Source organism: Telmatherina bonti (assembly GCF_933228915.1).
Source record: "Telmatherina bonti genome assembly, chromosome: 12".
Lineage (NCBI taxonomy): Eukaryota > Metazoa > Chordata > Actinopteri > Atheriniformes > Telmatherinidae > Telmatherina > Telmatherina bonti.
Window position 1 is genome coordinate 25,529,447 of NC_136610.1, and position 24,504 is coordinate 25,553,950.

At 38.2% G+C, this 24,504-nt stretch overlaps 2 protein-coding genes across 2 annotated transcripts in view; one reads left to right on the forward strand and one right to left on the reverse strand.

Moving 5' to 3' along the window:
* The window catches only part of dock2 (dedicator of cytokinesis 2), a 105,244-nt gene that overhangs the window by 47,703 nt on the left and 33,037 nt on the right, over positions 1-24,504 (forward strand). Inside the window, exon 26 of the mRNA XM_079250555.1 lies at positions 5,717-5,812. Within this exon, the coding sequence (XP_079106681.1) occupies positions 5,717-5,812 (96 nt within the window). The remainder of the gene's footprint in view (positions 1-5,716; positions 5,813-24,504) is intronic.
* On the reverse strand, positions 8,509-20,260 carry insyn2b (inhibitory synaptic factor family member 2B; the record flags this gene model as incomplete). The annotated part of the gene is made up of 3 exons (XM_079249663.1): positions 8,509-8,692; positions 14,107-14,181; positions 18,717-20,260. The coding sequence occupies 3 exons, from the start codon at positions 20,258-20,260 to the stop codon at positions 8,509-8,511; spliced, it is 1,803 nt and encodes a 600-aa protein (XP_079105789.1).

The following is a 24,504-nucleotide window of genomic DNA, read 5'->3' on the forward strand; positions in this document are numbered from 1 at the left end:
TAGTGTATATATATTAAAAAAAATCTATCTCTATCTTGTCATCTGAATCCCTGCGTTTTCAATATTATGTAGTTTTGCATAGAAACAGCAAACTTACACTTTAGTTTCAGTAACAGCTGGACAGTTAAAATGTGTCTCTTCTTTATGTAATGACACACATAATTTGAGAAACAAAGATCCATTTTTCTGCAAGTTGTAATTTGAGATCAGATCTCAATCTGCCTCAATCACTCAGGTCATGTGATCAATATGATCACTGAAACAAATGGTAACAAAGTTTGATTAGACCTGAAAATACATTTACTACAACCTTAAAAGATCAAATAAAAAAACAAAACGAAAACAGTGAATGAAGGATGTATTACTGTAATTTACACGTATCTTATAAAACTATGAGGATGCTTTAGAATTTAGGCTGACCAGCAACTGAAAGGTAATGACTAAATTATTGGGAATCATTTAAAGATCCATCTCACAATTCGGCGGATTGTTGTTAAAACTGTTTCATTGGATCCTCATCTTTTGATGTATTAAGTACAGTTAAGCACGTTGTCAGCATTGCCCTTACATTACATTTCATTACACCATTACATTTGTCATCTAGAAAATAAGTATTTGTTCGGCACATCACAGCAGCCAGACCACCATTCTGCCTTCTATTGTAATGGACAGGATAAGTAAAAAAAACAAAAACAAAAATAAAAAAACAAATGTCATTACATAAGGATATGCAAGCTGCATTTCTGGCAAAAAAGGAATAAGTCATTGTACCATTTTTTAACCTATGCTTTGAAATCACAATGTTTTGTCTGTGGACCAGTTTAGTTAACACACATTCTGGTGTGAGACTGGTTTGTCTGCACCAAGCAGACAACTGGGTCTTAACTTGGAAAGAAGACAGTTTTCATTCATGTCATGTGAGGAAGCAGGTCGTGACCAATTAGAATTTAACTGATTTAGTCTCGCCCATGTTGTTGCATGTTAGTATACTGAAACAAATTCCAGTTAGCTCTAGAACTAAAGACCTTTATTAGACACATGCAAAACAGATTCATCACCAACTTCCAGCTGAGGGCTTTTTAATTGGCTATGCAGGTTGTTGACAGCCTGCACAGTCTTTGAAGGAAAGGTGCGGCTTTTTTGGCTCTATTTATTTGAATGTGTTAACGAAGCATGAACCAAGCGAAGACAGGCGGTGAGAAAAGAGAGCAGATTAATGAATGGGGTGGAATGAAGGGAACTTGATGTGGTGAATTTGCACTTGCTGAGATACATAAATAAAAACAGCTGGTGCCGCCGTGTCAGATAGCCATGACATGAATAACAATAATAAGAAGAATAAAAAAAACAGACTTTGTTGGGTGATTGAATATATATATATATATATATATATATATATATATATATATATATATATATATATATATATATATATATATATATATATATATATATATATGTATGTATATATATATATATATATATATATATATATATATATATATATATATGTATATATGTATATATATATGTATATATGTATATATACTTGGTATATAAGGAACAATGAGGTCTTTGATATATAGTGGTGCCTGGTTGTGGAGGGCTTTATATGTAAGGAGAAGGATTTTAAATTCTATTCTAGATTCAACAGGCAGCCAATGAAGAGAGGCTAAAACTGGAGAAATATGATCTCTCATGCTGGTTCTGGTCAGGACTCTGGCTGCAGAATTCTGGATCAGCTGAAGGCTTTTCAGGGCATATTTAGGACAGCCCAGTAATAGAGAGTTACAGTAATCTAGTCTCGAAGTAACAAAAGCGTGAACCAGTTTTTCTGCATCACTCTGAGACAGAATGTCCCTAATTTTGGCTATATTACGTAAATGAAAGAAGGCTGTTTTAGTAACCTGCTTTATATGTGGACCAAAGGACAGGTCAGGGTCAAATATTACTCCAAGGTTTCTCACTGTAGCACTGGAAGCTAAAGTAATGCCATCCAGGTTCATTACAAAACCGGAAAATTTAGCTCTGAGTTTTTCAGATCCAACGAGAATTACTTCAGTCTTATCTGAGTTTAAGAGGAGAAAATTTCTAGACATCCAAGTCTTTATGTCTATGAGACAATTTTGTAGCCTATTGGGCTGATTTGTTTCATCTGGTTTAAAGGATAAGTATAGTTGAGTATCATCTGCATAACAATGACAGTTTATTCCATGCTGTCTAATAATTTTGCCTAAAGGGAGCATATATAGCGTGAAGAGTATTGGTCCAAGTACAGAACCTTGAGGAACTCCATGACTTACTGTAGTTTGGGAGGAGGACTTGTCATTTACATGAACAAACTGAAGTCTATCAGATAAATATGATTTAAACCAGCTTAACGCTGTACCTGTAATTCCAATCACCTGTTCTAGTCTTTGTAACAGAATGTTATGATCGACTGTATCAAATGCAGCACTAAGATCAAGCAAGATAAGTACGGACACAAGTCCTTTGTCTGAGGCCATAAGAAGGTCATTAGTAACTTTCACCAATGCTGTCTCAGTGCTATGATGAGCTCTAAATCCTGACTGAAACTCCTCGCATAAATTATTTCTGCTCAGGTGGGCATGTAGCTGAGCGGAAACTATTTTCTCCAGAATTTTGGACATAAACGGGAGGTTAGATATAGGTCTATAATTTGCTATCACCTCTGGATCCAGAGATTGCTTTTTAAGTAAAGGCTTGATTACAGCAGTTTTAAATGATTGTGGTACATATCCTGTCACTAAAGACATATTGATAAGATTTAGTAGTGATGTATTAATTAAAGGGAAAATGTCCTTAAAGAGGCTCGTTGGGAGAGGGTCTAAGATACAGGTGGATGGTTTAGATGAAGCTATTATTTTAGTTAATTCAGAGGGTTGGAAAGGACAGAAACTATTTAGACACAAGTCAGATCCTGGTTCTAAGGATGCTTCGGAGACCACAACAGGCTCAACATTATAGGTAGAAGGAAGAGTATTGTGAATTTGATCTCTAATAGTGTCAATTTTATTCCTGAAAAAATACATGAACTCATCACAGCTAAGTGAGAAAGGAATACATGGCTCCACAGCGCTCCGGCTCCTAGTAAGCCTAGCTATGGTGCTGAAAAGAAACCGAGGGTTGTTTTTGTTTTCCTCTATCAATGATGAATAATAAGCTGTTCTTGCCGTACGTAAAGCTTTTTTGTATACGATTAAACTTTTTATTCCAGGTTAAGTGAGACTCCTCTAGTCCTGATGAACGCCATCTGTTTTCCAAACGCCTTGATGCCTGTTTTAGAGCTCGAAGCTGGGAATTAAACCAGGGAGCCTTCATAATCTTACCTAATTTCTTCTTCTTTAGGGGAGCAACATTATCCAAGGTTGTACGCATTGAAGCTGTTATAGTATCAGCATGTTGATCAATCTGAGCAGGAGTAAGGCTTAAAGGGAGACTCTCAGTCATGCTAACACATGGTAGATGTGAAAAAATTGATTCAATTGATTGTTTAAATTTTGTAATATTATTGTCTGATAAACATCTACTATAGTAGAATTTATTTAAGTGAATTCAAAGGTTAATAAGAAGTGATCGGACAAGACAGGGTTTTGAGGAAATACTTTGAGCTTATCAGTCTCAATACCATATGTTAGAACAAGATCAAGAGTATGACCATGAGAGTGAGTGGCTCCATTGACATTTTGTGAAAACCCAATTGAGTTTAGAATAGAGCTAAAGGAAATGTTTAAACTATCATTTTCATCGTCAACATGAATATTCAAATCACCTAGTACAATCACCTTATCAGTAGTCAGCACTAACTCAGACAAGAGATCAGAGAATTCGGTCAGAAACTCGGAGTAAGGTCCAGGTGGGCGATACACTAATGCTAAAAGGAGCAGTTTCTCTGAATTCCATTTTGGATGAGATAAATTTAATGTCAGGAATTCAAAGGATTTATAGTTAGTTTTGTGCTTAGGATTAATTAAAATTCTGACTTAAAAATAGCTGCAACACCTCCTCCTCTGCCTGTAGTTCTAGGAATGTGAAAGTTTAAATAGTTAGCTGGCGTAGCTTCATTAATACTAACATAATCCTCTTGCTGTAACCAGGTTTCCGTAAAACAGAATAAATCAATATGGTGATCACCTATCAAGTCATTGACTAATAAAGGCTTATTTGGGAGGGATCTAATATTCAGTAGGCCACACTTTATTGTCTTATTTTCAGATTTTATTAGATCCATTGTTTTTATTTTTATGAGGTTTTCACGATTAACCCCAGAAGTGTTTTTGTGTTGTTTAATTCTTACTGCTGGGAAGTTGAATAAGGTCGGAATGGGGTTTTGGGTGGGCGGCGGCAGGTGGGAAGCTGCAGAAAAGTGTGTAGGACTACAATTCTGCCTCCTGGTCCCAACCCTGAGTTGTCAATTTAGCTGACTAATAAAAGAGTCCATATTGCTACATAAGAGAGCGTCTCCATCCAACGTGGGATGGATGCCATCTCTTCTAATAAGACCAGGCTTTCCCCAAAAAGCGCTCCAATTATCTATAAAACCCACGTTGTTATCGGGACACCACCTAGACAACCAGCGGTTGAAGGATGACATGCGGCTAAACATGTCATTGCTGATTAAATTTGGCAAGGGACCAGAGAAAACTACGGAGTCCGACATGCTCTTGGCAAAGTTACACACCGAAGCAACATTAATTTTAGTGACCTCCATTACCTTGTACCTTTGATGCTGCTCAGCCCTTTGAATGCCCTGCCATCATTAATTTTTGCATTCCCAGCAAAAACACTTTAGAGCAGGTAAAACATATGGACAAAGACAGTTCTGTTAAAATAGTAGGTGCAAAGAGTTTTTTCCTCACATTTTCCTCACCTATACATCACTAAAATCAATTTTCTTCTAATCTGATCAGTGGTCTTGGAGTATAGACTCAGTGTCACAGACTGGTAAAATGCACAATAAAGTTGAACAAATGTACTTAATGTGCATTAAATACTAGGACAACTTGATTGATTATACTGCAGCTTAAACAAATTGGATACTTTAGATTTAAGTTTGTTTTTTAGAACCTGCAGGCTCTGAACACACAACAGATAGCTGACCTTAGACGAGATAGACCCTTAAAAGCTTCTCACCCAGTGTGTTTCCCTCTGGACAGATGGAAGAAAATACTTTTGATAGCAAAGTGGCTTCAAAGGGAATGGAAATATAGAAAAAGGAAAGCAGGTCTGTTGAAAAAAAATCCACATTCATGTGTGAAAAGCCTTTTGCAGTTCATATCCATACTGATGTGAATCTTTCGGTGAAGCTCATTTTCTGAAGAGCCTTTAAATTTCTGATTCATAAATCTTTATTCTATTTCTTGTTTTGTATGATTTATCTTCCATTTAGAAGCTGAGTTAAACTTTGGACTTTGCAAATTTGAATGCCATATTGGAGAGTTCATGCGAGGAAAAAAATGATTGCACAAATCAAACCTGATAAGTTTTGAAGAGAAAGGGTTTAGAAGTAGTTTTATGCCTGAGTGGAAGCTCAGAGAAGAGCAGGGTTCTGATTTGTTACAATTTGTGTTTTTTGTGCATTTACATCTGAGAAATCTATTGACATTTTTCCATTTTGTGTTTTCCCTTTTCAGCTCACATTATCATTCTGTTTCTGACCTGTAATGCTCTTGCTTTGTGTGTCTGCTTCTGTCAGGGACAAACATTTCAACATATCCAGGACATTGTGGTGGCGCTGCTAAGAATCATCAATCAGACAGTCATCACGATGGGTCGAGAGCACGCCTTGATCGTAAGTACATGTACTTTTGCATGTAGCCTATGTATCCAGTCACGTATAGCAGGGATCACCAATTCCAAACCTTGAAGACCATTGTCCTGAAGGTATTGGATGTTTCTCTACGGCAACTCCTGATTCCAATAAAATGGATCTCCAACAGTTTGTAGTTAAGTTCTGCACAGGTCTATTAATGACCAATTCATTTAAATCAGTTGTGTTGCTGCAGGGACATATCTAATCCTCGCAGGATACTGACCGTCGAGGACTGGGGTTGGGGATCCCTGAAGGATAGCCTCTATCTGTTTGAAGGTTTTTAATATCAAAACAATAATTAAGATTAAATAATCTGGTTCAACAGGTCCTAGATTTAGGCAAATGAAACTGATGAAAAGCAACTAAAAACTGAGTAAAAATGTGTAAGTAATGAATAAAGAATCTAAGGAATTGGATTTAAAGAGCCATGAAATGGTCTGGTGCGGCTATCTGTATGTAGTTGACACCTTCGTAACAGAGGTTTTAGCCATGAGCAGGTCTACATAAATCAGGTGTACTTTGTGCCAAGAAGGAAAGACATCAGCTCAGAGAAGCAGTTGTTTCTGTTTAAGGGCAACATAAAGAGCTACATCATTTTCATTCAATCAGGGGTCTAATCAGTGGACTATGTACCCATTACTGAGAAAAAATGATATACATTTGGAAAACTTTCAGAGCCTTTGCCAATCTTCCCAGGAATCAATGTCCCAGCATATTCAGCCCAAGTTCAGAGTATTAACATTAATCATCCAAACATCATGTGGTTGCTTCAATGTCAGTCAAACAGAATTAATTGGTGCTGTATTTGCTCAGATTTCACAAACAGTGAAGCATTTCCACAACATCAATAAAGGCTGTTAAAAGTGGATAACAATAAATGATCTCCATCTATGTCATTCTGTAACACAAAGTATCTAGACAACAGTGCCTTTTGTTTAAAATACACATTTTATTATACTTACAAGTGGAAGATCAAGATAAAAAGGATTTTGTGGGAACTCACATTGTTTAAGGACAGCTCATGACAGGACATTTTGGATATAGAATGGGTCATTAGTCTGTATGGTGCTTTTCAAGCTTCTAATTGGGGGCCAAAGGATGCTGAAGTAGGCCCTCATGAGATTAGCGGTTATGCTCTGAACTGCTGTGGAAGAAGGATGTGTTGATATGTTTAAAACAAAAAAGTTTGTATGTGTGTTTGTGAAATGGATAGAGCCTTACAAAAAATTTGAAAACTTTTAATTTCTGATAACTGACATCTCTTTCAGTGTACTTTGTAGCTATTTTTCTCAGTGAAATGCTTTTTTCTCCTTTTTTTTAAAACTGTAATTTAACAAAGATGTTGGTTCTTCACTAGCATTGGCAGTTTGGCCTGAAGAACACATTTACAACTTTGTTCTGTGAAAACATTGATTTTTCTTCTTGCTATTGGTGAAACAATTGGGATTTTTTTTATTTTTTTTTATTGTTACCAGTCAAGTTATTATTCACATCCTAAAGTATGCACAAAATGTGCATTAAATCCAAACATCAGCTCCTGGTTTAGCTGTCAATCAAACAAAAGTCATGGGCTCAGATTTCACAAATATTGAAACATTTATACAACATTGCTACAGGCCTATCATTTATATGGATGTGGTCGATGCTCCACCCCTACTTAGTTCAGGATCACAGATATAATTAATGTGTACTGTGTGCAAATGTATCATCTTGTCTGTGTCAGTTGGTTTACTGTTTATGTAAAGTGGTGCCCACAAGACTCTTTGTGCATGTATATGTATGCATATGTATATTTAAATCCTTGAAACAAGACTGAGGTTGCAGCAAACCACTTCCATTTTGGATGGTAATGATTAAGAGAATCAATCACTCTTGTCAGCCGGTGTTGACAGATTCGTTTAGCTGACTGTCAGACTTTGATGAGCTGCCTATCACATTGTCTTTTAATGAATTCTAAATACATTTTCTACTTTGCTCTCCAAAATGCTGATAGTCCAGTGAGCGGTCTTTGTTTGCAGATGGGTCATCAGCTTGTTTTTCTCCCTAAAGATCCCTCCGATTTGTCAGTAGTTGCTACATTCAAACATTGGCTGCCAAGGCAACCGTTTCATGCAATAGAATTACTTGGCTTTTCAACATTGTCATGGCTCTCTGGCTTATTGCTAGAAATGAGCCAAAAATGTTGTGAAGAGTCATTACATACATCTGTCCATCTGTCAAGTAAATCATAAACAATAAGACTCAATATCCCGAGTCTCTGGGGTGTTTTTGTCTGGACTTCGTCTAAAAACAGACACAAAATAAAATCTCACTTTCAGTCGTAAGTTGCTTCACAAAATAGCTGTTAATTTCTGATTTTCGTTTTCAGTTAAACAAAGCAATTTTCTGAGGCCTCCTTTGGTCCTTTTTCCTTCTTTAGTGCATTCTCAGTTACTCAATCTGGGTCATCAATGCGTTCTGTTGGAGCTTAGGTAGGGAAACCGTGGAAAAAGTGCCATTTACAGTGATATTCCTTGTGGGGGGGAAAAAAACAAAAAACAAAACATAAGCAAACTGCACACCAGCTGCACACGGAAGGTGCTTTCTTCTACAGCAGAGCATTTCAGGTCCCCAGGGAATATTATCCACATCAGTATTCTGATGGCCAGGAAAAGCAGTTGTGGTTTTTGCAGAGGTTAGAGCCACCAGAAACACTTCTTGCGGAGTTTCTTGACACGTGCCTTGGCGCTAGGGCGACTGGACGAAGAAGGGACTGGCATGGGCTTGGTCAGAGTTGGTGCAGGCACATCATATTCCCCCTCAAGGGCTTCAATAACCCCCTGGAAGCGTCCCTCCTGCTGTCGAAAGTCATGTTCCACACTGTAGAGAGGAAGTGGAGGAGCAGTTAGTTGAAGTAGGAGACAGACATGAGCATGAAACAGCAGGAGCATGCAAAGTTGCATTACTGTAAATTCCTGTGAAATGTATTTATGTTGCTCTTTATTAGAAAAAAGCGATTGCATCTGTGGTGGAAAAAGAAATTTAGCAGGGAGATGTGGAGAGAAGTGAAAGAATGAGACAATGAGAGAGGTTAGTGAATGAGTCTTGGTTACTGTAAACTGTGGTCACCAAATGCAGAAAAGACCCTACAGTGAAATTTAACCTTTGCGAATAGCGTATCCAACTGTGTTGTGTTTTTAATTTCAACATCCACACTAACACATAGATTCACACAAACCTAAACTCAGCATTCATTTCATCCACAGCATTCTTCAGCTCTTTATGCACCAGTAGATCACAGACTGATGAGATGAGAGCAATGAGAGGGAAAAAAAGGAGCTGGAAAGGAGGAGAGAAACATTTGTACAATGGAGAAGCTAAAGGAAGGAGCTTGAGAGGAACTTTCTGCTCTTCAGATGTGTTCAAAGCAGACCCTCTTGGCTCTCTTTCTCTATGCTCTTATTCCCCCTCCCTTCTCTCATCTCTCTCTTGCCCTCTCTTTCTCTGAAGTGTCCATCGCTGCAGGTCATAATGTTGTAGACTTTGACTTTCTCCCTCCATTTTGGTAAGTGTGTGTTTGTGTCTGTGTGCTGAGCTGGATTAGAGGGGTGGAGCTGCATAGGGCCTGGCATCTGGAGTTAATGAGGCACATGATGAGGCAAGGAGAGCAGAGACAACTACCCATCCTTCCCTCCTCCTATGTCCCAACCCCCCCTGTCACACACACACACTCACACACACACACTCATCAACATGAACCATGCTGTACACGCTCAAGCTGTGCTGCATTGCCATATGACATGAACATCTCCAACAACAAGCCCGCAGCTCACTTAGGGGAAAAAAAAGAACTGTGAAGGCATTTATGGAAGGGCAAAGAAAATAAACATATGAGCAATTTAAGGTGGGATAAATGAAATAGGGTCAATGCGGAATGAAGGAGGGAAACACAAAATGGAGGAGGATGAGTGCGAGGAGTGATATTGACAAGGGACATGTTGGTTCACTGAGAAAAAGAAGCACAAGGATGGAGAAAATGAGTAGACGATGAAGTAAAAGCTCTGATGGGCACAAAGGAATGGAGTTGGCTGCCATGAATAAATGATGCAAGAGACGTACTTAGACTCCACTTACACACACCACAAAACAGAATATAAGGAAAGATAAAGTATTTTGCTTTACACACATTTGGTATCATCAATCTTGTTGTTTCAGGTTTCTGTTCGCCCTTACTGTCTCCATAGATACTTCTCTGCTTAAATTATTTTTCCATCCTCACTATTGTTTGTGGGATTACGGCACTGTGGGGAAAAAAACCACAGCTCATAATTCATTCTGCAAGCTGTCATCTTCAGCATCCTAGCATCTATCCTTGTGTGAGACTGTTTTTAAACCTCTGATTATTTGCACTGGAAAATGTTTATGTTTTGTATGCAATTATGTGTTAAATAATTGGAATCTTGATACTATGGGACAAAGTTTTAAAATAATGTTTCTCAAATCCGGACTTTAAAAATCTAAAAATTATTTGGCCCTGACTAGCTATTCAGATTACATTGATAAGAAAAGCACATGATTGTGTTATTAGAACCAACTATAGCAGCAATAACTTGCAGTACTGTGAATGATACTGTGAATTATTAAAAAAAAACAACAACAATCTAATTAGAGGTGTAGCATTTTCTTGGGTCAGGAGCTATTTGGAGAACAGATCCCAGTATGTCCACATTATGGTGTTGATTCCCAGCCACTCACAGTGACCTGCGGTCTCCCACAGGGGTCAGTGTTGGGTCCTTTGTTATTTATTTTGGGGCATAGTGGTTAGCTGTGTCCTCACAGCAAGAAGGTCGCTGGTTCGATCCTTGGCTGGGGTGGGGCTTGGACTGTGGCCATTCTGTGTGGAGTTTGCATGTTCTCCCAGTGTATGCGTGTGTTCTCTCCGGGTACTCCGGCTTCCTCCCACCGTCCAATGACATGCATGCTAGGTTAACTGGTTACTCTAAATTGCCCTTGCCCGATGGACTGGCGAGCTGTCCAAGACTGCTGGGATAGGCTCCAGCTTCCCTGCGACGCTTTATTGGATCAAGCGGTTAGGATAATGAATGAATGAATGAATATGTTTAGTTGCTGTGGTCAGAACTTAGAAACATTGATAAACACACCTGGAAAAGAATGAACAGTGTTTAAGAAATTGTTTCATTTAAATAAACATGTTTTAAATTTAAACAAAATTCTGGAAAGTGCGCCACTAATGTGGACAGAAGTTTAATAATTAATGACACTGAGAAAGAATGTGTGAATATAAGAAAAATTCTTGGAATAATTATACAAAACAAACTTTGCTGGAAACTTATTAAAAAAATATATTAAAGCAAATATCTGTAAATCACTTACAATAATTTTGAAAATCACAGTGTTTTAAAGCGTTATTTAGGTTTGATATAAAAGTATTGTGATATAGATATACTTCATAAACACAGTGCTAATATGATAAGAGATGTGATTTATAGCATTGGCAGCAATTCTTCTAATTCCTATTCCTTTTCAGACATTGATGTGTTTTGTGTATTTATTATGATTATTTTATTTTTGCTTTTCTATGTTCAAGATTTCTGAATGAATTTATATAATAAAAAAGTAATACTATATAATTTTTTAATCAAATGTTATATATAAGATTTCGGTCCCTGCTTTCTCAAATACTTTGATTCACTTTGTTTTTGCACAGTTGTGTGAATCTCCCACCTCAGCATGATGGTGCAAGTCTGAACGTAAACTGGGTTATTGGTAGATATCCATTTGTGAATAAATAATGAACTTGGGCATCTTTTCTCATTACTCCGGAGTTGCAGACAGTGTATTTGAGTTAAACTGGCAAACGTTGCTACATATGGCATGTGTGCCTGAGCTTTTAGCAAAAATGGGAAATATATCAAGTTCCTCTTCCCCTTTTTTGTTTCTCATCATAAAGATTAATTAGAAATGACAAAAGCAAAACACCTTCAGGCAGCCAGCCCACGTCAAAATGTCTTGTTTTCCCCCAACAAATCATTAAGATGGATGCTTTGGTCCCATGCGTAATTCATCTTTTCTTACATGTCTCTTTCACTATCTACTCTCCTTTTTACCCAGGATTCTCCATGGTTTTAAGGGCTTTAACTGTCTGGTCATACCCTCCTGACTTTTGTAGGTTTGCCACAATGAAAATGCTAAAAACATGCCATTTTATTATGTATTTTTAAGAAACCTGCATCTACTAGAAAAGAAAGAAAAAACAAGAATCAAATAATGAACATCTTTCAAATAGTGTGAAATATATTCACATCTTTGTCAGTTTGAATGAGTTTGGATGTGTGCATATAAATTGTGTGCCCAGATTTAGCTGAAAAGTGGATTTCCTTTTTCGTTGGAATAATTAGGATGTGTGCATACTTAACATGCATACTTTATATTTGCATTTGTCCAAGAACAAACAAAAGGAAAGTGGAACAGGAGAGCAAATCTCCTAAATTGAGATGAGAGAAAAGAGAAACTAATTATGTGAAAAACAATCCCAATAAACTAGAAAATGTATGACTTTTTCCTGTAAATATACATTTTTTCCCAGATTTTTTAGAGCACTTCTCTGTAGCATCAAAGTTTTCGATAAGTTTTTAAAGGTTTTTTTTCTTATATGTAGTTCCATTAAACTAATACATTTTATCACCGTCTGTGTGGAATGCTTCTGAACATGTAGATTAAAACTGCACACAAAAAGCTTTTATGTATTTTCAGTTTAAGTGAAATGTTGTGAAATACAAGCTATCGTCCTGTCACTCACAATAACCTAAATTAAGTGGGAGCTGTCACTTTTTGGTACAGTTGAAGTTTAGTGTCTTAGTTTGTCTGGGGAGCAGCCCAAGATTCCTCAGTAGTCAGTCATATCAAACAATTGGAAACTTAATATAATTATTATTATTATTATTATTATTATTATTATTATTTCTCTATTATTTTTGCTAACAGAAACCACACAAAAAAAAGCATAATTCAAAATAATGTTGCAAGATATGTAATTTATCAAAACATGGTTTTGCAACTGTTCTCCTCCCGTCCACTGTTTTTTTGCAAATATTTGTGTGTTTATGTCTAACTGTTTGACTGTAGCATGTGTGCAGATCAGTACCGATCAATATGTGGATGACTATGTTACCATGTGACAGCCTTCCCCCTCGATGCTCATTACCACTCTCTGGATGAAGGATTCTGTCTCGTTAATTAAGATCAAGGGAAAAAAAGAATTTTGTGAAGGAAATAGCGGAGTTGGAAGCAAAGAAAGTATGAAGATAGAAGAACTGGAAAAATAAGAAAGGAAAGAAGAGACACAGAGGTGCTTTGAGGCGAACGGCCTGAAAGAATCGGCAAAGCGAAATTCCTTTTTCCTCAGAGATGAAGTGCTAAATAGATAAGAAGAACGCTAGATACAAAGACAAAGATAGTTTATCAACCCTGAAGGAAATCAGGGCCTGTTTGTTTGATTCTAAACAATCAGAATTAGCTCCAAGCCTGCCTTTGGTCTGTTTCTTTTCTTTTAGTCTTATCCACAAAGATTCAGATGAAATCCTCCAAACTCAGCTTGCGTGAGCACTGTAGAGAAAGTGTAGTCTCAGGTGGAAGTGGGGCATGTGATTATGACTTTGGCAACTGGCTAACAGGATGAGGCATGGACATGCAGAGGAAACCAGTTTGATTGAAAGTGGGAGTTGACAGTGATTGTGCAGGAATGAGATGAAGAGACGGAATTATTTATGTAATGAAAATATGTGAATGAGGAAAGGATGGGCTAGAGCTGATGGGAGGATTAAAGTACAGCATGTGGAGAAAATGGTGATTTAACAGGTCTTTAAGTTTTGCAGGTCAGTAAAATGGTGCAATTTTATATTTAGGTCACTCTTATGATGCGAGCTGGAAAGGTCTAGATGCTGAAATAATTTGCTTGTTTTCACCGAACGTTATATTTTTAAGCACTTCTGTTGATGCATTTTTCTCTGAAGCGTGTCCTTTTTAAAATTGATAAGCAAAATCATATATTATTTTTCACATAAAAAGGATATGTTTCTGGTGGTGCAATAATCAGAAACTGCCAGGTATAAAGGTGGAAGGGAAATGAAAAGTAAAAAGATGAGCTGAGTAAGTGATACATTGAAAAGAACATTAAATATGAAACAATGGCTGCAAGAGCAGCCATGGGGGGGGGGAGAGTGAATTGCCATTGGTGGCTCATGTAAAACGGTAAACTTATTTAATGAGATTACCTGTAGATGATGCAAGCTGTCCTCTGGCAGGTGGGGCAGTTGTTTATGTCCTGACCAGTTCTGTACGAGCTGCGACTGCTGGAACAACAAACATGAAGTCAGAGATTCATGTTCCTACACGTCTGATTTCACTGCAGTGTTTTCTGCTGTTCATGTTTTACACTAATCTAACAATCAATGGGCCTCATTCACCAGTTTTTCTTTCTAACTACGTTGATTTTTTTTTTAATGTTGTAATTTTTTTAATAAAAAACCCTCCATCACATAGTGGTAGGTGAGTCGATTCAAATATAAATGCTGTTGATATAAACGTTGATAAACAGATAAATCAACACTAGTGTGACAAAACTGATACAGGGCTTGAAAGCGGTCAGAATATTAATAAATAAAGAGGTTAAAGTAGTTTTCATTGGATTCTGTTTGCAGCTGTGAGAAGGCGCCAAAATGCCTGAAATCAGCATCATTTGCTGAGATAATGCCCAGTTCAGGTGTTTTAAAATGGCACCAATGATAACTTTATTTCAAGGCACACTATTGTAGAAATTTAAAATGTAAAGTTTGCAATCTATCAGAAACTTAGTAAATAGGAGGGTATTTGATTTTTGTTAGTTTTAGTTCTATTCAATGACAAGGTCCCTACATGCCAAGAATCTGGTTCTCTTGCAGAGATAATAGTGAATTTATGATTTCTGCAGTATGGCCAATAATAATGTTGATTATGCATTAATGTGTAAAACAAAACAAAACAAAAATTCTGCAGTTTAATCTCTTTGCATTAACATATTCATTTTACATCTCTTTAAAAAAAAAGATTGGTATTGACAATACTAGTCCCCTTAAATACATGGTATCATGAATGTCATAGACTGTAAAAATACTTGTGTCTTTTCTCTTAGCTTGGTGAATGTCGATCGCTCTTTAGTTTAAAAGATGGATCTGCTGGCATCACTTTACATAGGTAAATAAGAACTTAAGATCGATTAAAAACTAATCATTTTAATTAAAACATATTTTAAGTTACAGTAGATTTTAATTATTGAATACAACATTTAGCAGGTGGATCTTGGAGCTGGACATTTATGGAGTGATATTTTTGCAGTTGTGAGGCTGGTGGTGTGTGAAGTCTTTTGCACCAATGTTTTTATGAAGACCAGCAAAAGAACTAAATTCCTCTGGACTGCAACTTGTTCTTTAATGAATGAATTGGATAAAAGAAGTTTCATTTTCCCATGAGGGAAACTATAATGTTAAGACACCATTTGCAAAATCTTGTTATATATATCCTTAAATAACAAAATACTTTGGATTTTATTTAAAGGTGTTTTACAATCTGACAAAAACATTACTGTCATTCTATTGGTGTATTTGTAAGAACAAAAACAGCACAACACTTACTTTGTTCAGTTGTGTCGGCAACCAGATGTTCATAAGCATCCTCAAGAGAGTTCATAGATTTTGTTCTTGTATACACTACCAGTCAAAAGTTTAGACACATTTTCTCATTAAATCCAATCAGAAAGTGTGTTCAAACTTTTGACTCATAGTGTAAGAACAAAACCAAGATATGAAGAGTTTGGTTAATGCCACAATCTTTGTAAAAAATTTGTTTGTAGGATTTAAGAATAAATTTGTTCTTAAAAAGGAATTCCTCAATAAGAATGGTTAGTGAGACCTAATGTTGTTGCCGACACACACACACACACACACACACACTCTTTCTGCCTGCTTAAATGAAAATCGGTTCATTTTGATAACAATAAAATTATGAGCATATTTTAGTTTTGCATAAACTGCTCCAAACTGCAGTTAGCTTGGGTTTGGATGTACATGCTGAACTTGGATGAAGTGAATGCTTTGCTCTTTTAACAGATCTATAGTTGTCTCAGAGACTTGCCATGCTGTCTGCTGGTGTTACTGTTAGTGCTTTCCCCACCAATACATAGTGCAGCATCATCATAGGTGTGTCCTTTGGATGGTCAGATATAGTTTGTGAAATCTGGTTCGCATACATGGGGAGAACATGCAAACTTCACACAGAAAGGCCACTGACCACACCAGCCAAGGATTGAACCAGTGACCTTCTTGCTGTGAGGCCACAGTGCTAACCACTGCGCCACCGTGCAGCCCCGCTTACCAAAACAAGCAGGTAAAAACAGTGTTTGCAGCAACTGGAACTGAACAAAAGCATCATTAGCAGTAGCTTGTGTGAAAAGGACCTTATTGTTTTACAAACAACGAAACTAGAAGAGGTACTTCTAAAAGGACATAATCACACATACTTTGTTATCAGGAGGAAAGACGAGGTAAAGAGTGGAAATGTGTGATGCTCATGAGGAGTGCTGTGAAATTTTCAAACACTTTGTTTTGCAAAGACACTTTACTTGGCCTTTGAACGAACTGTTTTAATAAAGAGGAACTGATGTATGTTGATAAAATTAACATTTTAATTACATCGAGACGGAGCGTGAGACTGGCATCCTTCTTTTTTTCCCCCATTCTTTATCAAAGACAATAACAGCAATGAAAAGACGAGTATTTGCTCCAGGAAAGAAAGAAGACAAGAAGCTGAGCACAGCGACAACCTTTCATCACAGCATCCTACTGAAAGTACTTTCATTTCTGGCACAGGATCAGATACACACAGTCCCTTTCACTTAGTGGTTCTGTTTAGACTTTTATGTCTTTCAATCTTTCGTTGTCATTCTGCCTCATTCTCCCATCTAACTCCTTCTTAGTCTGTCTGTATCTCTCAGACACTTGACTCAAGACATAAGCATACACATAAGCACACCCAAACCCGTGGATAGATATTAAAGCTGGCTAGACAGCTTAAATGCTGAGTTTAGGAGTCTTATTGTGCAGCTTAATCATTAATTGCAGGGTAATCTTGTAGGGATTAGTCTGTGGCAAGAGACATCTGTTAACTGGACTGAAAAAATGGATGAGAAGTAGTAAAAACATACAAAGCGATGGACATGGAGCAACATTGTCAGCTTTAGGATGTCTCAGACGTGCACTAAAAGAGATAGGTGAAAGTTGATGTTTACAGTGGAGTGAGGGATGAAATCAAAATTTTAAATTGTAATGATGGACAATGACAGTGAAACTGTCAGTACCGTATAAATCTTATTATTTCGGTGGCTGGGTGGGAGACTCCTCTCTGTAACATATCCACAGTCAAGCTTTGTTGTTTAATGTGTGAAGTCAAGTCTTTGTGCTGTTGTTTTGATTTAACATTAACAAAGAGTCACAAGAAAAAAAAGAAAAAAGTGAGCATTATGGTTTGGGCAGTTGCTTGGCAATCTCCGCCAATGGGCTGTCAATAAGACGTTGACATAAATTTTCAGCCCTCGTCACAGATGCTGTCACTATTTTTCATTGATTTTAGTGGAAGCATTACAACAGCATCTTGCAGCAGCTGAATTCTCATGGGATTTGCAACATTATGATCATAAGCTATTAGTTTGAGCCTGCAACACAAATGTTTGATCTATCACTGTGCTATATGATACACGTGGCAGCAATCAGCACCCATATCTCCTGTTATAGTCTCTGTGTAGTCTCACTGAGGTAATCACAAATGCTTTCCATGGTGCACTGATGATAGTTTGAAACAAACTCTCATACTAGTAGTTTTGAAGTACCTGCCCATTTATTTGTTCTTTGATTGGTCGGCATACAGCTGCTTGTCTTCTTTGATTCGATTTTCTGAATGATTTTATTTTATTACACAAAGCAGTTTAAATTGTCTTTGTCTGTGAAGGAGCCGTACCAATAAACTCTTGTCGTTTGCAAATATGAGAGCAGAACGATGGGCAGCTTGTCAGGTGATAGAAGCAAAAGATAAATGTGTAAAAGCATGAAGAATGATTCTGTTTGTACTTACAGAAATAGTTTAAATGTGGAGATGTGAAGAGTTGATAAGGAAAAAGAAAATGTATTAATTAAGAATGGAGAAAAATGGGTTGAGTTGAAGACAGATGAAATGCTTGAGGCGGGTTAAAAGGCGGCAGAATGAAATAGAATTAGTGGGCGAAAGAAATAGAAACTGACTGGTTTGATGACTTTGCTTTGATGGGCAACACGGTGTCTCATTGGGACCATATACTCTAAAAAGGAATAAAATAAAGAGACCAAGGAGCTCTTATGCTGACATTGACTAGAGGCTAGCAGGTATCATATTCCTACAGGATTGCATCACATATTCATGCATACAGCACAGCAATTCTCTACAAGCCTGAAATTTTACACTATTACACTGACCTGAAAGCACATCAGTATATAATGCTATAAGAACTCAAATATACCCTTTTTAATCTTGTGCACTCCCTTGATACCCTCTTTGCTTCTCTTTTTGCTTTTCTTATCACTCTTCTGCACTCTTGCTGACGACTTGCTCTGACAGCAAAACCCTTTAACTCTCACTGTTGCTTTTTCTCTACCCTTATCTTGATCTCCTCCTTTTTCAACTTTTTGGCTATTTAAACTTGCACACTACAATCTGAGTTTCTTCTTTTTCTTCTCTTCTTCCTTTCCTTTCTTCCTTTAACCTGTCTCCTTTTTATCTTGCCATTTTTCCCCAGCCCCAGTCACTCTCACCCTTCTCTCACCCTTCACTGAAGGCTTTGCTCTTCTCCAGGTCTTGAATCACATTGAGAAGCACCTTGATCTTCTCCTGATTGGACATTAGGTTCTCCTCTACACTCTGCAGTTGCCTTTCCAGCCCACGTGGCACGTTAACTTTGTGTCCATCCAGCAGTCCACCCGGAGCCCCGTTACATTGTGCTTTCATATGAGTCTTACAAGGTAGAGTGTGGTCGTCAAATGATTTGCTCTTCTGCTTTGTATCCTTGAATTTGATCCGTTCGGAGGATTGTCTGGGTGTACTTGCTGTCTCCTGGTTTTTGGTTTGCGCTACAGGTGTGGCTGGTTTAGAGTTGGTGGCCTTAGGAGAATTTTTTGGTGGAAGAGGTGGGGGGGTGCTGGATTCTCTTTGAAATGAAGGACTTTGAGACTTTTGGATGATGCTGACTGATGTACGTCGATGTGCATGCTCATTAGCCAGTTCATGACTGTGTTTGTCCGCTGTTACTTCTGTCGGTGTTTGTATCGGAAGTGTATGTGTGTTAGCCGTGGCTTTTTCTGAGTTGTCATTTATGTGTGTTTCTGTTGTTTGCGTGGCTGAGTCCTTGAAATAAGTAAAGTCTGCTGAACGTGGCCTTGTCTGCTGCTTAGAGTCTTTTGTTTTGTTCTGAGCTTGTGTTTTATAGTTCATCTGTGAACTGTGTGTTTTTGGTATTGTATGTGGCAGCTGTGGTATTTGAGCAGTCTTTGCGGACATGTGCTGCTGTGTATTAGCTGTGTCCACGTTTTTGGTGCAGGACTGAGAAGTCAGAGCAGCAGAGGGTTTTCTTGACTGAGTGGGAGCTACAGATGCTTTCCGTGGTGGATTAGGTAAAGTCTGGCTTGCAGTTATTTGATTAACTGTCCTCCTGCGACATGCACCTGTGCATGGTGTAATTTGCGATCGTCTCCGACCACATGTCTCACAGAGGTGATGCGGGGAATTTGTCATCACTCTACAGGGCCGAGGTGGAGTGGCATGCACAGTTGTGCAAACACTCCCTGTCTTTAAAACTGAGCGATGACCTTCCCCTCTCAGAGATTGCACCCTTCTCCTCTCCTGGGCCGGCTCCTTACCTTCTGTGGCTTCACTGCAAACCCCTCCCACCACATCAGAGGCTACCACACTGCCGTTTGTGTACCGAGTTGTCCTTTTACCTCTTACGTCCTTTGGGTTTGTCTGTATGGTTCTGATCTGGCAGTATACTCCACTCCCTGACCCCTGTGACCCCATGTCGTCCTGTGTGAGGCTGTTGATCTCGTTTTGAGATGTCTCTTTGGACACTGGCAGACTGTGGCTGTCACTTTTGATGACTCTTCCCGTCTCTTCTGTTGATGTTTTGTCTGTTGCCATGGTTAGTGGCTGATGCTTGTTGGTTGGTTGGTTGCCATGTCGTTTGATGGAGGGAAGAGTCCTCAGTCTGGGAGATGTCTGCACCCCAACGCTGCACAACGGGCCCCATCGCCCCCCTGCCAGAGGAACTCCCAATGCAGGCACCGGATTGGTTGGGTCAGCCACCCTCCTGCCCATGCTCCTCCGCAGGTTGGCTCAGCCCCCAGAGGAGCTGAAGGGGATGGAGGCAAGCGATGACATCAGCCAGCCTCAGCAAGATTATATCCAACAGAAAGTCTGAGTGTTCCAGCTTTTATTTTGCCAAATTAATTTGAGTGTATGGGGAAAGGGGTTGTGGTGGGGGGGGGGATCGTGTTTATATCCGGAAGTTGGAGACAGAAATTCAATATTCTATAAACTCTTAAAGTTCTTCCATTAAAGACCTCCTCAGTAGTTCAGTTACTTTGGATTGGACATTACTGTCTGAAGTTTTCCCCCATTTTGACCAATGATTTGCAGATGATGGATTCTCTGGGCGTTTTCTTGTTCATTCTGGGGAGAAAAGAAAGAAAGAACAACAGTAAATGAGAGAAACAATTGGAAAAAGGGAGTTATAATAAATGATGAGACTGAAAAGAAGTCACAGACATTAAGCACGTTAAGCACCGTATAAAAGGTTCAACCTCGACTGAATGCTCACGCTGACCAAATCAATAGAAGTCTATCAAGATCTTATTGCACTGCCGGGTGGGTCGGAGTCACCGTGCTCAAACTTTAAATCAGATTAAGTAAATGAACAGAATTTCTACTGATATCTTAAGTATCACATGTCTCAATAAACTGTAAGTTACACACAGCAAAGTTATTAATAAATCTTTTTTTTAATTTTTTTTTATTTTAAGGTTACCAATCAGCTGTAAGAAAACTAGCTGATAATAGTAAATCCAAAATCACAAAGTTTTGATTAGATATAAAAACAAACACTTTTAAATACTTAATCTGAGTTTGTGTTTTTGCTTTTCAAAATTGGATCAAAAAGTTTGAAAATGGACTCGGTTTTGTGAAACCACATTTTCTGTTTGTGGTGTGGTGTCGAAGGTTTTTTGTAATTTAGATGATTAGAAAAACTCATTTGATCATTTCACAGAGCTGACAGGGTTGTCAGTTTCATGAGCTGATAAAAGTAAGTGGAGATATAATATTTGCCTCTTTTTCTTCAAGGAATTGCATAATTTCAGCTGCAGATTTTGACAAGAAAAAGGTCAGCTTTAGATAGGAACATAAATGGAGTTTATTATAATATGCATACACAATTTGTTTTCTGTTCAGGAGCATTTCATTTCATTTAGTCTAACTGAATCAGTTAATCAGACACATTCAGATCCTGGGGATAGATTTATTTTTTTATCTATTAAATCAGACCCTGCTTTGATCCCTCGGTGCCACACATGAAGCTAGTGATGCTTCTGGTTAAATCAGATAAAGTCTCCATGAAATTAGAAGCTAATTAAATCAGTTTTGTACCTTGATCTGTGTTTGTTTTGCCTGTTGTCTAAATGTTTCTCCACACATAATAGTGTCGTATTAAATCTGACCATATAGTACGCTCAAACCCAAAATGAGAAAGAAAATATATTTTTATTTCCGTTGATTTAATGTGGCTTTATACGATTAAGAACAGTGTACACATAACTGTGCACATATTCATACTGACTTATATTTACTCATTTATTAGCCTGATATCCCCATGCTGTTTTTACAGCATGAGCTAAAGAACAATACTTATTTAATCCGTTTAAGTTTCCTTTCCCTGGCAGCAAGTAGAATTGATATTGTCAGAGCCTTTAGATTTCCAGTTTTCATTTAAGAGCATTAAATATTAAAACTGAATGAACTCACTTTATTCTGCTGGTTGGCCTACACATGAGCAGCACTACAGAACAGTGAACAGAGTGTGTTCAGTGTCTGTCACAGGCTGTTTGGTCTGCGTCCTGCACATGTAGCAATATTTAAATGTAGCTGAGTAAAATAAGTGTTGCACAGTAATGTACATGCTGCTCTACAGTATGCCGTCAGAGCTTAGCTGATAGTTGTGTTTAAGGTTTCTAAAGAAAGTACTGCATGTCCAGGTGTTATGCTTTTGGTAAATATTGTTAATATTTATATAAAACTCTTAGTTGGCTCAATTGCATATAAAATATTCACTGGGTTATAGCGGCTTCACCCCTTGTCTTGCAAGCAAACAATGATGTTGATGTTGTCATTTTGCTGTTGCCACCTTGAGTTTAAAGTAAAAGTGATGACAAGTGAAATTAACTAGAGACCAAAACCCTTTTTTGTATTTAGCAGTTACATTGCAAATAATTATGATCATTGTTGTGAGATACACCACTGAGATTTTTAGGCATAATACACACATCCCAGGTGTTTCTTTTCCATTTACAAAGCCAGAGGCAGCCACTGGGTGGATGAGAAAAGGACTGAGGCGTGTTGTTTACAAAAATCAAATTGCACATGATGATGATAGTTCTCTGCAGAGATGCAGACAGGGAAAACAGAAAGCAGATTTCTGTCACAGTAAGGTTTTTCAGATGCATACTCATTTATGTGTTTGATTGTTTATGAGTTGTTGACCAGTTTGCTGTGGGATTCAGACTCAGGCAGTTGATGATTATTTCACTGCAACCTATTTCCATGTATTTGTATTTGCACCAGCAGGCATAATGGAGAGAAAAGTACGAGCAACAACAAAGTTTCTTTTTACGTTTCTGTCTGCTGTTGTGCTTTGTAAGCGAGTGTCTGTGCATGTCACTCTTCACCTCCGACCTGAAAGCTGCCAGGCACAAAGTGACACTGTGCCCTTAGAAATCAGTTTCACACTATTATTGCTCCCTGTCTTCCTACCCCCCACACACTCTCTGTGGTTTCTCTCTCCTTTAAATTCTGTTGAACAACACTATCCTCCCATCACTTTTTCACTGTTACCTGTGTTTGTTTTTCCACTTTTCCACACACCTCCCCCTTTTCCATCTCTGCCATGCTGTCTTTGATACCTTGTGTCTTTCTATTCCTCCCCCATCTCTATATTTAATCTTATTCTCTCACCCACATTTCACCTCTGGCTGTGCAAAATAAACGGGGTGGAGATGGGGAGGAAACACTGTCAGCTGTGGGATGAAGGCAATGCACCTAGAGAGGTGAACAAGGGGGACTGCTGAGGTGCTGAATTATGATGGAGGAGGAACAATCAAAGACAGGATTAAATAAATTCATAATCATTCATGTGTGTATACAGGAAATGTCTTAGAGGGAGAGATGTAAAGACTTGCTTTGTATCAGCAAGGTTGATGTCTCCTAAAGTGTGTGATGGGAGGTATTAAATAATAATGACAGAATATCAAACATGAAAGATGCATGAAGAGAAAAATAATGAAAGGCAGGAAGACAAAGATCTCAGATGTGCTTGACAGAAATCAATACATTCTACAAGTACATTTGAGCATCTATCACTGCCTACACTTAAACACACACACATAAACACACAGTCTTTAAACACCACAGGGGATTTCTTGACAGAGTGGAGGTTTATACTAAATCAGTTTATAAAACCAATGAGTTAAATAAACCAGTCGGAGAGTTCTGGTTGTTAAAGAACTTTCGCCAGTACAGGCAATCTCTGCCAAGTCTTGCGTGCTTGCATGTGTGCGAGTGTGCACCCACGCCTTTGCAGTGGCAACAGAGCACTGAATGCTCCGGCGACTCGAGTCCCCTGTCGTTTCAAGGTGAGCCTCATTTTTCAACTGCCGATTGACAGACTCCGTGCATGTGTGCGTGCATGCGTGTGTGTGTAAGGGCATCTAAGACTTGCTTTACTGCTCTGTAATCACACTGCTTCACCCAGTAACTATCTCTCACCCACTCACCGCCAGAACAGAACAAACACAGCACTTTATTGGCCTTGTGAGACAGGGCGCACACACACTGCATTTTGGGTTGTGCTGTAATGGTTTTTCCCCCTCTGGGTGTTTGGGTTGGAAGTAACTAAGAGGAACTATAATTTAGATTTTGATATGTACAATGCTTTGTTTTATTAGCGCTACCTCACAGATTTTAAAAGTCTTTGAAACTTTCAATCACCATACTTGACATCAAATGGCATCCACCGAATCAATGAGCTCTCAGAGTTCATGATATTAAGAGGAGAGGGTTGAAATGTAGGACCAAGAGGAAGGAAGCAGGCAGCTGTTAGAACTAAAGCTTTAATTTAGACTAACATAAGATAATGGCTATTGACAGGAAATAACAGGGACTGAATGAAAACCAAACAAAAAGCTGTAGCAAGTGGAATGGGGGAGTAGTTCTTAAAAAAAAAAAAAAAAAGACGGTGAGTTACACAGAGCAGGTGGTATGATTTTGCTAAATGAATCCATGTTCATGAGGAG